This window comes from Vicia villosa, linkage group LG6, assembly GCF_029867415.1.
Source record: "Vicia villosa cultivar HV-30 ecotype Madison, WI linkage group LG6, Vvil1.0, whole genome shotgun sequence".
Taxonomy (NCBI): Eukaryota; Viridiplantae; Streptophyta; class Magnoliopsida; order Fabales; family Fabaceae; genus Vicia; species Vicia villosa.
The window spans coordinates 155,365,121-155,380,009 of NC_081185.1; the positions used below are offsets into that span (position 1 = coordinate 155,365,121).

The 14,889-nt window shown below is 36.8% G+C and overlaps 1 protein-coding gene and 1 long non-coding RNA gene across 3 annotated transcripts; one reads left to right on the forward strand and one right to left on the reverse strand.

Annotated features, from left to right (window-relative positions):
• Window positions 1–1,371: 1,371 nt before the first annotated feature.
• Window positions 1,372–2,375, reverse strand: LOC131612875 (uncharacterized). The gene is made up of 3 exons (XR_009287492.1): window positions 2,077–2,375; window positions 1,695–1,765; window positions 1,372–1,490 (listed from the first exon to the last, which is right to left on the reverse strand). It is a non-coding gene; the product is annotated as an uncharacterized LOC131612875 (long non-coding RNA).
• Window positions 2,376–4,572: 2,197 nt separating this feature from the next.
• On the forward strand, window positions 4,573–7,636 carry LOC131610680 (protein PHR1-LIKE 1-like). Of its 2 annotated transcripts, none has more exons than XM_058882696.1 (8): window positions 4,573–4,837; window positions 5,312–5,903; window positions 6,015–6,180; window positions 6,266–6,342; window positions 6,446–6,485; window positions 6,754–6,811; window positions 6,957–7,026; window positions 7,103–7,636. In XM_058882696.1, the coding sequence occupies exons 2-8, from the start codon at window positions 5,349–5,351 to the stop codon at window positions 7,412–7,414; spliced, it is 1,278 nt and encodes a 425-aa protein (XP_058738679.1). In that variant the 5' UTR covers window positions 4,573–4,837; window positions 5,312–5,348; the 3' UTR covers window positions 7,415–7,636. The 2 variants fall into 2 exon arrangements, with proteins under 2 accessions (XP_058738679.1, XP_058738680.1); XM_058882697.1 differs by having other exon boundaries at window positions 5,317–5,903.
• Window positions 7,637–14,889: the final 7,253 nt, after the last annotated feature.

A 14,889-nucleotide genomic window follows, 5' to 3' on the forward strand; every position in this document is an offset into this window, starting at 1 on the left:
GAACTAAAATGGAGAGTTCAAAATAAAAAAAAATAGCTAAATAAGGGGACTAAAGTTACATTTAAGCAAAAAAAAATATATATATAAATATATAAATAAATAAATATATATATATATATATATATATATATATATATATATATATATATATATATATATATATATATATATATATATATATATATATATATATATATATATATATATATATATATATATATATATATATATATATATATAAAAGACTTATATACAAATATAAATACATATTCTATCAGAGACAACTACCATCTTAACAAATCATCCATGGTCGTTCTCTCATAACAAAATTTTTAGACAAATAAAGCATTTCAACTTGTTGACCAAGTAAAACTTGATCGTTGACTTTTTGATCGGAAGTCATACATGCAGAAAATGTATTTTTATTCTCTTCGGCACTTGGGAATTTAAGGCATGTATTCCAACAAAATCTCTTTCTTGTTATATTTGGTTTGCACCTTATTTTCACTCATGTAGTTTATATGTAGTTGTGTTTTGTTCTATGTATTGTGTTTTGTGTGTGCTTTATTCTTTGTTTTTTGCATTAGTTTTTCATTTTGTTATGTTTACAATTTATTTGTGTTAACCTTTCATTTAATTGTTATTTTTAAAACTGTTGCGAGTGTTTATTATTGTTTGTGTTATTCACACATCTTCTCTATTCTAGTTTTTATTTTTATATTTCCGTTCTAAAATAATCACTATTGAAAATTTCTTTAGCCACCTCCCTATGGGGGTCACCCCCAGCGAAAATCCGAAAATACCCCTGCTTCGGAAATGAACTTCCGAAGCGTTTTTTTTTTTTTTTTTAAAATTTCCATAATTCGGAAGTGCATCTCCGAAAACACCTCATGGGGGGTGTCTTCGGAGATGAACTTCCGAAAACACCTCATGGGGGTGAATTCGGATGTTCATTTCCGAATTATGCAGAAACTGTGTTTTTTTTTTATGTATTTTCTTAAACAGTCTCGCATTTTAATTAAACGCAAACGGCAAATAAAATAAGCGACATATAAACAGAAAATACTAATATGATAAATAAAATCCAAAAACACTGTGCGAAAGATACAATCCGAAATCAAAACAAAACAAAACAAAACACGTCAAACAAAACAAAAACACGTTATTCTGCCCGACGAGCGTTACAAAATACACATCAAACAAAACAAAAACACATTATTCTGCCTGACGAGCGAACTCCTCCGAATGAAGATACTGATACCAATCCTCATCCCACTCAGTCTCAAAACCATCAGCATCAACCACGACTCTCACGCCAGATAGTTGAGCTTGAGCATCCGGGCCCCGGGCCCCCTGGGAACGAGAAGTAGAGCCGGTCGAAACCTTCGTCTTCTCCTTCACCTCCTTCACTCCGCGAGAGCACGAAGTAGAGCCGGTCGAAACCTTCTTCTTCTCCTTCATCTCCTTTTTTCCCTTAGCGCCACCCATTCCTGCGTAAAAATGAAGAAAGAAAGGTCCATGAGACCTCCTTTTATAAAAGAAGAAAGGGGACAAAAACGCTTGGGAAACGGACAAGTCATTAAAGAACAAAGGAGGTGAAGCAGAACGCATGCACACAAACTTCAAAGAAACAGGCACAATAAACAAAGGCGTTAAAAATAAAGTACTTGCAAATTAAAACGGACACTCTCTACCCTGTGTAGCTGACGCAGTCTGGGTCTCCCTACCCTGTCTGATGCGTGCTGGTTGGTTGCCTGACATGTTCCTGTAAACAATTGAAATCGATTAATATGCGAGACAAAATAAAAAACTAAAAAATTTGAACTTCTGATACAATTCGGAAGTTCATTTCCGAAAACTGGGATGGAGGTGTTTTCGGAAATGAACTTCCGAAACATCCCTGCGATGGGGTTTTCTGAAACTTCCATGGCAGACCCTAAAATCAAACATAAAACCAATTCAAAAAGCTTCTAAACAACCTAAATACTACTAACAACCAGTCCATATATCATTTATGCAATTGAAACCCTAAATAACATGCATTTGAATAATGAATCTAACAAATTTAAAACTTACAAATTGAGTGATTTGTGGGCTTTTGAATGTTGTATAGCAATGTGATTGGAGCCTTGATGCAGCCTTGGAAGTGTGTTTGCACAAATTTTCGCCTTTGCTTGTTTTTGATTTGAGTTAGGGTAAATGAATGGGGGAGGGGGAGTGTTTTAATAAATCTGCAGAACGCGCAGTATTTCGGAAGTTCACTTCCGAAATGCTGTTTTCGGAAATGAACTTCCGAAATAAGACAATTTTTTCAAAAAAAAAAGGCGTTTTCGGAGATGCATCTCCGAAAACACCTTTTTCTTGCATTTCGGAAATGCATTTCCGAAGTCAGGGGTAGTATGGAATTTTCACCAGAGGTGGACTAGAAGGTAGGGAGGTTGGCAAAGAAATTCTCTCACTATTTTCTTACAGTTGTGTTTTATTAAAGTCTTTTACGGATCTATATGGAGAGACTCATGAACAAGCCTAATATATAACACATACTACAATATTAAAGATAAGTATCAAATACTATAGTACTAGTCATCAACATTTGTGGAATTACTTCTAGAGATAATGACTACCTAGATAATTTAATATTTTGACTTTGCTTCTTATGAAGTATTATCCTCTAAACACTTAACAAAAAAGCAATAGAACATATTAATAATCTTCTTGTATTATTGTCATTAGTTAGCAAAACAGGCTAAGCAACCTAAAGTTTAGAAATTGAGATGAAAAAATATCTTCCCTTCATTTTCTAGGTAAATTGACATTGACACTAGGCAGCCAACAATTAGCAAGGGATGAAGTGCGACCGTGAATTCAGCTGCCCAAAGTGAATTTGATAATGACTACAATGTTGGACCATTTGGACATGCGTACAATTTTACTTCTTCAATAATTTGGCACTTGCCTCTCTCCATCGTCTCTCTCTAGCACCCAACAACATCAAATACTTTACTTATAATAAATAATATGATATAAAGTTCAATAATTAGACATCATGTTTTTTGTGTTACGTCAGTTTTTAAAATATTTATATAATCAGGAAAATATAGTTTTTTAATCTTGTTAAGTTAGGGGTGGTCTTTCGTCCAAGTAAATTCGAATCTAATCAAAATCCAAATTAAATTATGGTGTTTAAGTTACATATTTTATTAGTTCAGACAAAAACTAAACTAAACTAAACCCAATAAAGTTTCGGAAAAAAAATTCTATCTGTGAGTCTCTCTACCCGAATCAACAATAATTAATTCGTATAATTTATATCATCATTATCATAAAAAAATACTAGTATAAATTACTCCCTCCGTTCCTTTATAAGTGTCACCTTTGGCAAAAAAAATTGTTTCTATTTAATTGTCACTTTATAGGTATAAAGTCAATTATATCCCTGCTTTTTTAGTGGACACGTTAATTGAGGAGTGTTTATGAAAGATAAATGATAAAGGTAAGGGTAAATTAGGAAAAAAGTTGAAAATATTAGTTCTTTTTTGGTTGTCTTGGTAATATAAAATTTGGCAAGTGTGACACTTAAAAAGGAACAAAGGGAGTATTCAACTTCAAAAAAAAAATGAAATGTCATTTGTAAATTGTGATATTCACCATCTATATAAATCTATATAGAGAAACGAAAAATTAATGTTTTTATTATTATAAAAAACTAGTTGATGTAAATTAGATATTTTTTAAACTAAATATCTTTTTTGGTCTCTTATCTCTATCTCTGGGATCCATTTTAGTCATTGTTCTTTTAAAATGACCACTTTGATCCTTTATCTTCTCGACAGAGTCATGTAAGTCCTTTCCATCAAATTAATAGAACGACGTCAAATTTAGTCATTTTTCTTTTAAAATGACCACTTTGATCCTTTATCTTCTCGACAGACACGTAAGTCCTTTCCGTCAAATTAGTAGAAACGACGTCAAATATAGCATATGTGGCGTCTGAGGTGGAATTGCTTCTTCAACACCTTCTTATTCATTACGTCTTCTTTGATTCTTTACCCCTAAAGAAACCTTAATTCAAAAAGTGTAAAAAATCTCCAAAACGAAACCTAAATTGAATATTTTGGTTCCATTATCATGAGCTATGGGTGTTGTTCATCATCATCACCAGCGAAAAATAAGAGTATTCAAAGTAGCGATTTGCAGGTTTTACCTTATTGTCGTTGTGGAGACATTATTGTTCTTCGCAGGGTAAGAATAGTCAGCAACTATGAAAAGCTTTTTTAGGGTTGTCTAATAAGTTGGTTTCAATTTTTGGCATGAATGATTTATGCATTATACTTGATGTATCAAGTACATAATGTTAGCGCAATAATTGGGGGAGGGTCGAGCGAGCATCATTTCCGGAAAGTATAGATATTTAAACTTTAAAATATAATAAAATATAAATATTTCATTTATTCATGAAAAAAAAAAGTCAACAACTTGTTTCACATGACAAGTATGAAGAAATGAGCGAGAAACTTTCACACGGATAAATATCCACACGTGCGTAAGGCGCAAGATAGCGTCTTTGCTGCGCTTGTTGTGTGTTGTGTGTTGAATGAGAGAAGAGAGAGAAATAGGTTGTCTTAATCATCATCATCATCCTAAATTATCATCATCTTAATTATCATAAAAAAATCAGAAACAAAAACCTCTACCTAGTATACTACTATGAGAGAATCATAAGACTTTGGTTTTGTTTGTTTTACTTAAACACGACAACAACAAACCAACTCCTCTTGTTTCAATTCATCATTCTTTTTCGATTCTCATCTTTTCAGATTCCATTGCCGTTTTTAAGGTAAGTTCTTGTGCCCGCTTCATTTTTTCACATCACAGTTTTTTTCCTTCTTAATTTGACTATATATTACTAGCAATTTACGTTTTTATCTCTTTAAATTTCAGTTTTTTTTTTTGTTGGATTGTAAATTATAGTTTGTTTTTCAATCTGGGACTTTGTTTTTGATTGGGTGGCCTCAATTAACCCCATTGAGATGTTGGTATTTTCTGGTTAGGTCTTTGAATGCCTTGATTTTCAATATTAATATCAACTTATATAATATAGTAGATTAGAGACATGTATATGTGTTAGGTAGTTCATGAGTATATGCCTTGTTCATGACTTCAACACAGACATAAACACGACAGAGACACGTTGACACTGCTAATTATGAATATAGACTCTGACACAGACACGACACAGACACGTTGACACTGCTAATGTTAACAAACATAGGACGCTGACATACAAGCATGTTTTTTATATTGAAATCAGGATAGACAAAGGTGATTCACTTGAAGCCTCAAGAGCTATGCATTCTTCATCTTCATCTGTTTTTCCCACTCATATGGAAAGCACGTATATGAAACCCTCGGATTCGTTTCATCGTTCACCTGTCGGGGGTTTGACTGCAAATCATGCCTTGCTGCAAGCTACACCATCAAATCCGATCAGAAGTGATAGACAGGTGTTTTCGGCTTCGCCCACTGCTGAATGTCCTGGCGGCATCGCCTTTTCTTCCGACTCACAGCATGATAGGCAATATCAAGATTCTCCGTTCACTTCTCAGACGTTAGGTGACGACGTGTCTTCGGAAATCCACTCAACGACATTCACTTCTCATCCGCAAGAAAATGATGAAATTTCATGGGGGCCGGATCCGATGCAGGATATTATTTGTTTTCCTGAAATTTTTTCTAGCCAGCATGATCAGGTGGAAAACAGTGCCTCTTACATGAACGACGGCAATGTCAAAAAATCTGATTTCGGGGAGTGGGTTGACCAGCTAATGACGATTGATGATACTCCTCATCCAAATTGGAGTCAGCTTCTTGGTGATGACAATGTTGCCGAACCAACACCAAAGGTTTGTTTCTCAATCTGATTTTGAACAATACTTGGATTCTCTGCTAACATTTGTTGTGTACATTTACATTTTGTAAAAGTTGCATAAACATATCCTACTCTTTTGGTGCAGGCAACACAGGTTTCTCTGAAGCACCATACACCGTCTCGAGAAGTTAATGATCTTTGTAATTCAGCTTCAGCATCGACTGCACCTCAAACTAAGCCTAGAATGCGATGGAGTCCAGAACTTCACGAGGCCTTCGTGGAAGCAGTTAACCAGCTTGGTGGTAGTGAGAGTATGTTTACTTCCTCCCAATCTCATTCTTCCCGTCATTCTCTCTGGAATGTTTCTTGTCATCATCTCATGATGTTAACATGCAGAGGCCACTCCAAAAGGTGTCTTGAATCTGATGAATGTTGACGGCCTTACCATCTACCATGTGAAAAGCCACCTGCAGGTACATATATCTTTTCGCACCCTCTTAAATAGCTCGTTGTTGGTGTGTAAGTCGAATTCTTAATCTAATGTTGTTTTCAAATTACTCGTTCTTTTAATTTCAGAAGTATAGAACTGCCCGATACAAACCTGAGTCACCAGAAGGTATATAAAAGTGTACTTATAATCTCCATTATTCATACGACAGGTTTTTCTACCAAGTATTTTTTGTGTGTGTGCCTTCTTTACCTCCTAAAGTTTCGAGCAAAATGTTTCATTTCAATTTCAAATACCTTTTTTGTATGCATTTTTCTTCTTCATATCCTATGTTGGGATTAGACATGGAGGAAACACGGAAGACTATTCCTTTCAAATTTTGTCAAAATTTAAGAGTCTGAATGTAAATGATGACTGAGGTCTTCTGTACCTGCAGAAACTTCTGAGAAAAAGATGAGTTCAATTGAAGAAATGAAATCTCTAGACTTGAAAACGTGAGTCATTTCTCTAACTTCTTTAGCTTTTTCGATGATACTTATTGTTCACATTTCCATCGTACACAATTGTTCCGTAAGATTTTTTTTTTTACCTTGAAAAGAACAAGATTGCTCATAAACTTGCCTTGAATTATGGTTGCAGGAGTAAGGGGATCACCGAAGCATTACGGTTGCAGATGGACCTCCAGAAACGGCTTCACGAACAACTTGAGGTACATTATTAGTTCACCAAACACCAATGAATTTTCATGTTCCGGCATGTTCTGATATTGTATATCTGTTATACAGATTCAAAGGAAGTTGCAGATTCAAATTGAAAACCAAGGGAAACATCTTCAAATGATGTTTGAGAAACAGAAACAGATAGGTGGCAGCAAGGGCTCGCCCCCTTCTAACGCGCCTTCTGCTGCACTCTTGGACACGGCGGTACCCTCTTCTGCAGACAAATTAAAAACGTCAAATGATGAATGCGGATTAAAATGCAACACCGAAGAAAGTTCCCAGGATGCAACACGTGAAGCTGAAGTTACCGAAGAACATGAGAGGACAGATGATCAGCTATCTGCAGTACCTCCGATGAAACGGGCGAAGATTCAATGATAGTTTCTAGAGAATTATGCTTGAATTTCCGCATCTGCTTATCATAATGATATGATATGCTCAACTTTAACAGTAGCCAACAATGACTAAGTTAATTTTTTGGGATGAAATTATTTTCACTCCCTAGATTTGTTTTTTTTTTTTTTTTTTTATGTTATTGAACATATTCAGACTCCATGGAACTTGTAGATATATTATTGGATCCGAGAATGTTTTAGCTAATGTGGTTTTTGTGTTTTATAAGGTTGTTTATCTCCTAGCCTAGTTGATCATTTTAGCTCCTGTACTCGAGGGTTTCTTGTTTTTTTCTTAGATGTTTTCAGGTTGTAATTACATGTAATTTATCTTGTTTTTTATTGTAAACTCCTTTTCAGATAAATATAAATTTGTTATGAACTAAAGAGAAAGAGTCAAAAGCTAGACAGAAAATTTAGGATCTTTGTATTATGTTATTAACAGGCGTGTCTTTACACTATAATGTGAGTTTTATTTATAAGATACAAATAGGTTAGGAATATGATAAATACACATACAAAGTACAAAAGAACAGTGTTGTCTATTAGGCGAAAGAGCACCTCTCTTCTCTCTTGGAAGCTGAACATGGTGGTTAGAAAACTTTCAAACAACAAATGCAATGTTGCAACAATAGCAAACTTTAAAAGAAGTGCCCTCACTCTAATGAATCTCCCATCACAATCTGAGTCTCAGTGTCCTCCCAATGCGGCGATGATGTAGTAGTGTAACGGAGCAATACAGCTAAGGTGATATGCTCTTTCGTTGTTGCCCACAATTATTTGATAAAATTTCTTAACCAAACTTCTTTAGTATTGCATAAAGAAAGACACAATTTTGTATTGTCCAATAGTTTTCACTAAAATCGGAGGTTTGCACTCTCTATTTCAAGGGTTCCACGGTTGCCATGTTGACAAGGATGAGAGCAAGAGTGTTTCTTGTGTAGTGTCTCATACTAAAGTGTTACACATATGTAGTGACGGATAGATAACTGCAATTCAAAAAGTCATTGAGAGTGATCATGGTTTGTTTATGGCTTTGGAGGAGTCTTTAAGGGCGGTCGAGCAATAAATGTGTGGAAGGTATATCAGTATTCATGCCATAAGTCGGACATGTCATCACCGTGATGGTTTGGTTCGTGTTTCTCATGAGAAATGGGAGGTTGGGAGTCACATCATACATATTTTAGAACCATCTACAACGGATTACGAAACCCTCAATGCAAATTAGGGAGTTGTTTTGGATGCAAGGTTGCTAGAGAGTTGTAATGATACTATAATGAATAGTAGAATGAGCTTGTATTATTAATGGAAATGGAAAGCAATTTCAGAAGTGTACGAACAGCTCATGAGAACAATTGCAAAAATAGTGGGATGCTGATACAGAGTAGAGAGAGAAGAGAAAATGATTACGCACTAACAGCATAAAAAATACCTCTACCCCATTACCCTTACATATAGACTACTGCTTCACAAATTCATCCCACATGGGGTGGTCCCGTTTGCTCCTGCTGCTACGTCTCAAACCAACATTTCTGGTCCACTCCCTTTCCTGGCGCGTGCTTCCCACGTTCTCTGACTCAGCAACATCTTTTCCTTCTATTGTATTCTCATTCATAACATTACCATCCCCTTTAAAAGCAACCTTGTCCTCAAGGTTGAGATTAGGGAAGTTGTGCACAACATCAACTCTGTCTTCCCATGTTGCCTCGTTACTTGGAATGCCTACCCATTTGACCAGCACTTGAGGGACCTGTTGGCTGCCTCTGAAAACAGTCCTTGTCTGCAAAATGCTTTCAGCTTGTATAATTGGACCTTCCTCCACTATTGTGAGTGGTAATGGCAAGTAAGGGTCAGTGACTCCCCCTTTGAATTTCTTAAGTTGAGACACATGAAATGTGTTATGTATCTTTGCTGCATCAGGTAATTTTAGTTTGTATGCAACCAGTCCCACCTTAGCAATTATAGGAAAAGGACCAAAGTACCTCATTCCCAACTTCTGATGCTTCCTCAAAGCTGCCGAGTTCTGCCTGTAAGGTTGCAATTTCACCAGCACTAACTCTCCCAACTCAAAATTAACGTCAATCCTCTTCTTATCAGCATGTGATTTCATCTTCTGTTGAGCTCTCTGCAAATTAAATTTCAAGTCAGCCAAAATCTTATCACGCTGTATCAGCTGCTCTTGCAATTCTGGTTGCTCATTTGAGCTAGGGCTGTACTTCACTACCATTGGAGGGTCTCGGCCATATAAAGCCTTAAATGGAGTCATACCAATGCTTGTGTGAAAAGAGGAGTTATACAGTATTCGGCCCAATTCAACGCCTTGTACCATGATTTGGGGTTGTTGGTAGTGAAACATCTCAGGAACATTTCCACACACTTATTAACTGCTTCTGTCTGTCCGTCGCTCTGAGGGTGATATGCTGAACTCATAGCCAAGGTTGTACCTTGTAATTGAAAGAGATGCTGCCAAAACTTGCCAGTGAACACCTTATCTCTATCGGACACAATAGATTTAGGCATGCCATGTAACTTAACAACATTCGCCATAAACGTTTCTGCCACTGATTGGCTTGTATAATCAGTCTTAAGGCCCATAAAGTGAGCATATTTTGTTAATCTATCTACCACCACCAGAATTACAGTAAAGCCAAAAGATACAGGAAGTCCAGTAATAAAATCCATTGAGACATCGTCCCATACCTGAGTAGGAATCGGTAATGGCTGCAAAAGTCCAGCTGGGGATGTATTCAAAGTTTTTGCTTGCTGACACACCAAACAATTCTCCACAAATGTCTTTACATCTTTCCTCAATGAGCTCCAGAAAAATTGAGGAGTAATTCTTGCCACAGTCCTCATAATACCTGCGTGTCCTCCAACCGGGGAAGAATGAAATTCGTGTAATATTTGTTGAATCAATGGACTCTGTTTCGGTATGACAAGTCTTCCATTCCACAACAATAACCCATCTTTCACAGTATAGGGCCCTGTAGATCCAATCCCTTGACACTCCTTCATAGTAGCTTGTAATTGAGTATCCTAAGCAGTTTCAGCCTTTAACTGTTGTACAAAAATCACTTGTGGTTCAGACCAAGCTAAGTTCATCAATCTTGATAGAGCATCAGCAACTTGATTGTCTTTCCCAGGTTTGTACTCTATCTTGAAGTCATAGCCCATGAACTTGTGGAGCCAAGCTTGTTGTTCAGGCGTTTGTAGAGATTGATCTAAAAGACTTCTCAAACTCTTTTGATCTGTTCTGAGAATAAAATGGTGCCCCAGTAAATAATGTCTGAATTTGGCAAGAGCTGATGTAATGGCATGAAATTCTCTCACATATGCAGACTGATTCTGCATCCGTGGTGCCAATTTCTTGGAAAAATAAGCAATAGGATGGCCTGCTTGGCTTAAGACAGCCCCTATGCCTGTTCCGGAAGCATCGGTTTCGAGTACAAAAGGCATTTCAAAGTTGGGCAGAGCTAAAATCGGAGCACTAGTGACAGCTACTTTAAGTTCTTGAAAAGCTTTTTCTGCATACTCAGTCCAAATAAAAGCTTCTTTTTTCAGTAAGTTAGTTAATGGAGATGCTATTGAAGCATAAAATCGGATAAAACGCCTATAATATCCTGTGAGACCCAAGAATCCCCTGAGTTGTTTTAAATTCGCTGGCCTAGGCCAATCACAAACAGCTTGGACTTTGGTTTCCTCCATTGCTACGCCCTTGCCCGAGACCATATGTCCCAAATATTCCACCTCCCCTAGCCCAAAAGAGCACTTGGACAGCTTTGCATAAAGCACATGTTGTTGCAGTAACTGTAACACAGTTTCAAGATGTTTGAGATGTGAATTCCATGTAGGGCTATATACCAAAATATCGTCAAAGAAGACTAAGACACATTTCCTTAACAATTGGTGAAAAACCTTATTCATCAAACTTTGAAAAGTCGCAGGCGCATTCGTAAGACCAAATGGCATTACTAGCCATTCATAATGCCCGTGGTGTGTTCGAAATGCCGTCTTGTGTCTATCTTCCGGTTGGACCAAAATCTGATGATATCCACTTCTAAGATCTAACTTAGAAAAGTATTGAGCACCATAAAGTTCATCAATCAGTTCATCAATTGTAGGCATTGGGAAACTATCCTTAACTGTGATAGCATTAAGAGCTCTATAGTCGGTACAAAACCGCCAAGAACCATCTTTCTTCTTAACTAGAACTATAGGTGATGAAAATGGGCTAGTGTTAGGTTGTATGATGCCTTGACTCAACATATCTTGTACCATCTCTTCAATCTTTGCTTTTTGGCTATGCGGGTATCTATAGGGTTTAACCTTCACTGGTTCTGACCCTTCTTTCAAAGAAATGACATGATTGTAGTCCCTGGTTGGAGGTAAACCAGTAGGTGTTTGAAATACATTCTGATATGTGTGTAATAGCATCACCATATCGGGTTCCATGTTGGAAGGTAAGTCCAACCACCTATCTGTTGAATGCTCTGGCTCAATTAATTCCAACGTGAAGCCTTCAGCAATTGCCTGCATTGGCTGGAATCTTCTAAACAAATGTAATTGAGCCACTTCGGGTTTCTGGTTTTGTTCCCCTTGTAATGTAATAAATTTACCCTTCAAGTAAAATTTCATCATTGCTGTCGCATAATCAGCCACATGGGGTCCTAATGAAGCAAGCCAAGGTGCTCCCAAGATGACATCAGCACCTACCACAGGTAATAGGTATGCAGAAACCGTAATTTCTTGCCCATTAATTTGCAGAGACAGATCTTTTACCATGCCTTCAGCTGTCATTTTCTGGCCATTTCCCACTAGTACTTGCCACTTTGGAGCTGGTTCCACAGGTAACTTTAAACAATGGACAATTCTAGGTTGTATAAAATTGTCAGTGCTACCTCCATCTAGCAGTATAGAGACTGCCATTGACCCAATTCTGCCATGAAATCGGATAATTCCAAAACCTCCTGAGCCTTTCATTGCATTGAGGGATAAATGATGTTCAGGTGAGTCTTGTGTTATGGTTGAGTGAGGTATATCAACTGGTGGGGTTTCTTCAGTGGTGTCAGGCTCTATGTCTTCTGTTTGGATTAACATGAGGTGTTTGTTGGGACATTTATGAGTAAAAGAGAATTTATCATCACAAAAATAACAAAGGCCCTTCTCTTTCCTTAATTGCATTTCAGCAGGGGAAATTCTTCTAATGTTTGGGTTTTTCTGGTTAAGGTTCATGGGTCTAGTGGGTGGGGTGTTTAGAACAGGGGGGTTATTTGGTTTGTCAGAGAATTGGGTTTTGTTTGGAGTGAAGTGAGCTCTAGTGTTTGTGTTTGGGTTGTTTGAGTTGGTTGGTTTATCATCATCTAATCCACTAACAAAACAATCCACAACTGCATCATTACTTAGCCCATAAACTCGGTTAGACAAGCAAGTAAATTCCATATAATAAGCATTCACAGTAGTTGTTTGTTTCAGTTTAAATAAAGCACCCCTAGGGCAATCATATAATGAAGGGCCAAAATCTAATTCCAGTGCCCTAGTAAATTCTTTCCAAGACTTAAAAGGGGTAGTTCTTTGTAACATTTGAAACCATGGAACTACATCTTCATCCAAATTAACTGAAGCAATAGTGATACGATCAGCATCCGATGTATTATAGTACCCAAAAAATTGTTCAGCCTTAAAGATCCAGTCTAACACATTTTTTCCATTAAATCTCGGAAAATCGAGTTTGATTTTGCTTACCTGAAACCCAGCAGTCGTTGAGTTCTTTACACCATGCTGCACAGTTGTACCATGTTCCCGCTCCAATAATGCTTCTAGTGCCTCGGTGATTCGCGTGAGTTTGGCATCCGCAACGGCTTGATTTGCTTCTATTTTGGTGAATCGTGTGTCATTCGATGCTGCCGCAAGCTCAATAGCCTCAGCGTTCTTTTTCAGATCTGCGTACAGTTCCTTCATTCGTGTATTGTCAGCCATGATGTAGATGAAAGCACCAATGTAATGATACTATAATGAATAGTAGAATGAGCTTGTATTATTAATGGAAATGGAAAGCAATTTCAGAAGTGTACGAACAACTCATGAGAACAATTGCAAAAATAGTGGGATGCTGATACAGAGTAGAGAGAGAAGAGAAAATGATTACTCACTAACAGCATAAAAAATACCTCTACCCCATTACCCTTACATATAGACTACTGCTTCACAAATTCATCCCACATGGGGTGGTCCCGTTTGCTCCTGCTGCTACGTCTCAAACCAACATTTCTGGTCCACTCCCTTTCCTGGCGCGTGCTTCCCACGTTCTCTGACTCAGCAACATCTTTTCCTTCTATTGTATTCTCATTCATAACAAGAGTCCTCACATAACCTGTCTTCACAAGGAATAGTATATCTCTTAGTTGTCATCTTCCTTTTTCTTAAGCATTGAAAGATGCTCTGTATAAGGCGGTTGTTAAGCTGAGATCTATATGTGTTTGGGTCCGATTGTTACATCATCCCCGTTGTACTTTACAGGTGGTTAAGTCTCAGAATAAGCGGAATCAGAGGTTTGAAAATCAGAAGTTCTTGCAATAACATCACATTTTGAGGTGTTTGGCTACTTTGAGAAACATAAATGGTCTTACCAAATTAGTTGATAGTGTATTGGGCAGCTCTATGCAAGATGATTTGGGTCACGTGGGAGTTCTTATTGAAGGGGATGGTAAAAATATGGGCTTTAACATTAGAATTTGTCTCCGCAAACAATGTTTTAAAAAAAAGGAGAGTTTATAGAAAATCGAGATACATTTGAGAGACCGTAACTTAAAGATCGTAACACGAAACAGAAGATCCTATTGATACAACAAATATATATGTTTATATACATATGCATAAAAATTATCATAGATAAATAAAATAATATTTATTAGTAAATTGAATTGAGATGAAAGATTGAATGGAATGCATTAATTCTTATTAGCTTGGCAAGGGGGATTACACTTGGTATTTATACTATTTCACGTGTAGTGGGTAGTTATAACAGAAAAACGGAAAAATAACTAACCCCTAACATAAACACGTGTGCATGTACCAAGCTACAAGTGATACAACAAGCCCTAACACCATGCATCTCAGTCAGGGCCGTCCATGTGCATGTGCAAACAGTGCTATATGACATGACCTCAATATATTAAGGGCCTCCAAAATCCATGTAAGTACATTAATAGTTGTGGAGTATGAACATATTATAGTCCTATATCTGATGTTAAACTTTAGAGCCATTGAGAATAAATGGCTACCGTATGTGGGGTTTATTTTTTTGGAAATGTTGTTTAGCTAATAATAACACCACTTTTTCCTTTTTTTCTCGGTGCAATGTTGCACTTTGGATCAATAATTAAAATAAATTAGCATCTCTTTCTACCTCCTATTTTTTTTATTGTTGTTCCCGTTAATCATGCAATGTCAAAGTATCTCTCT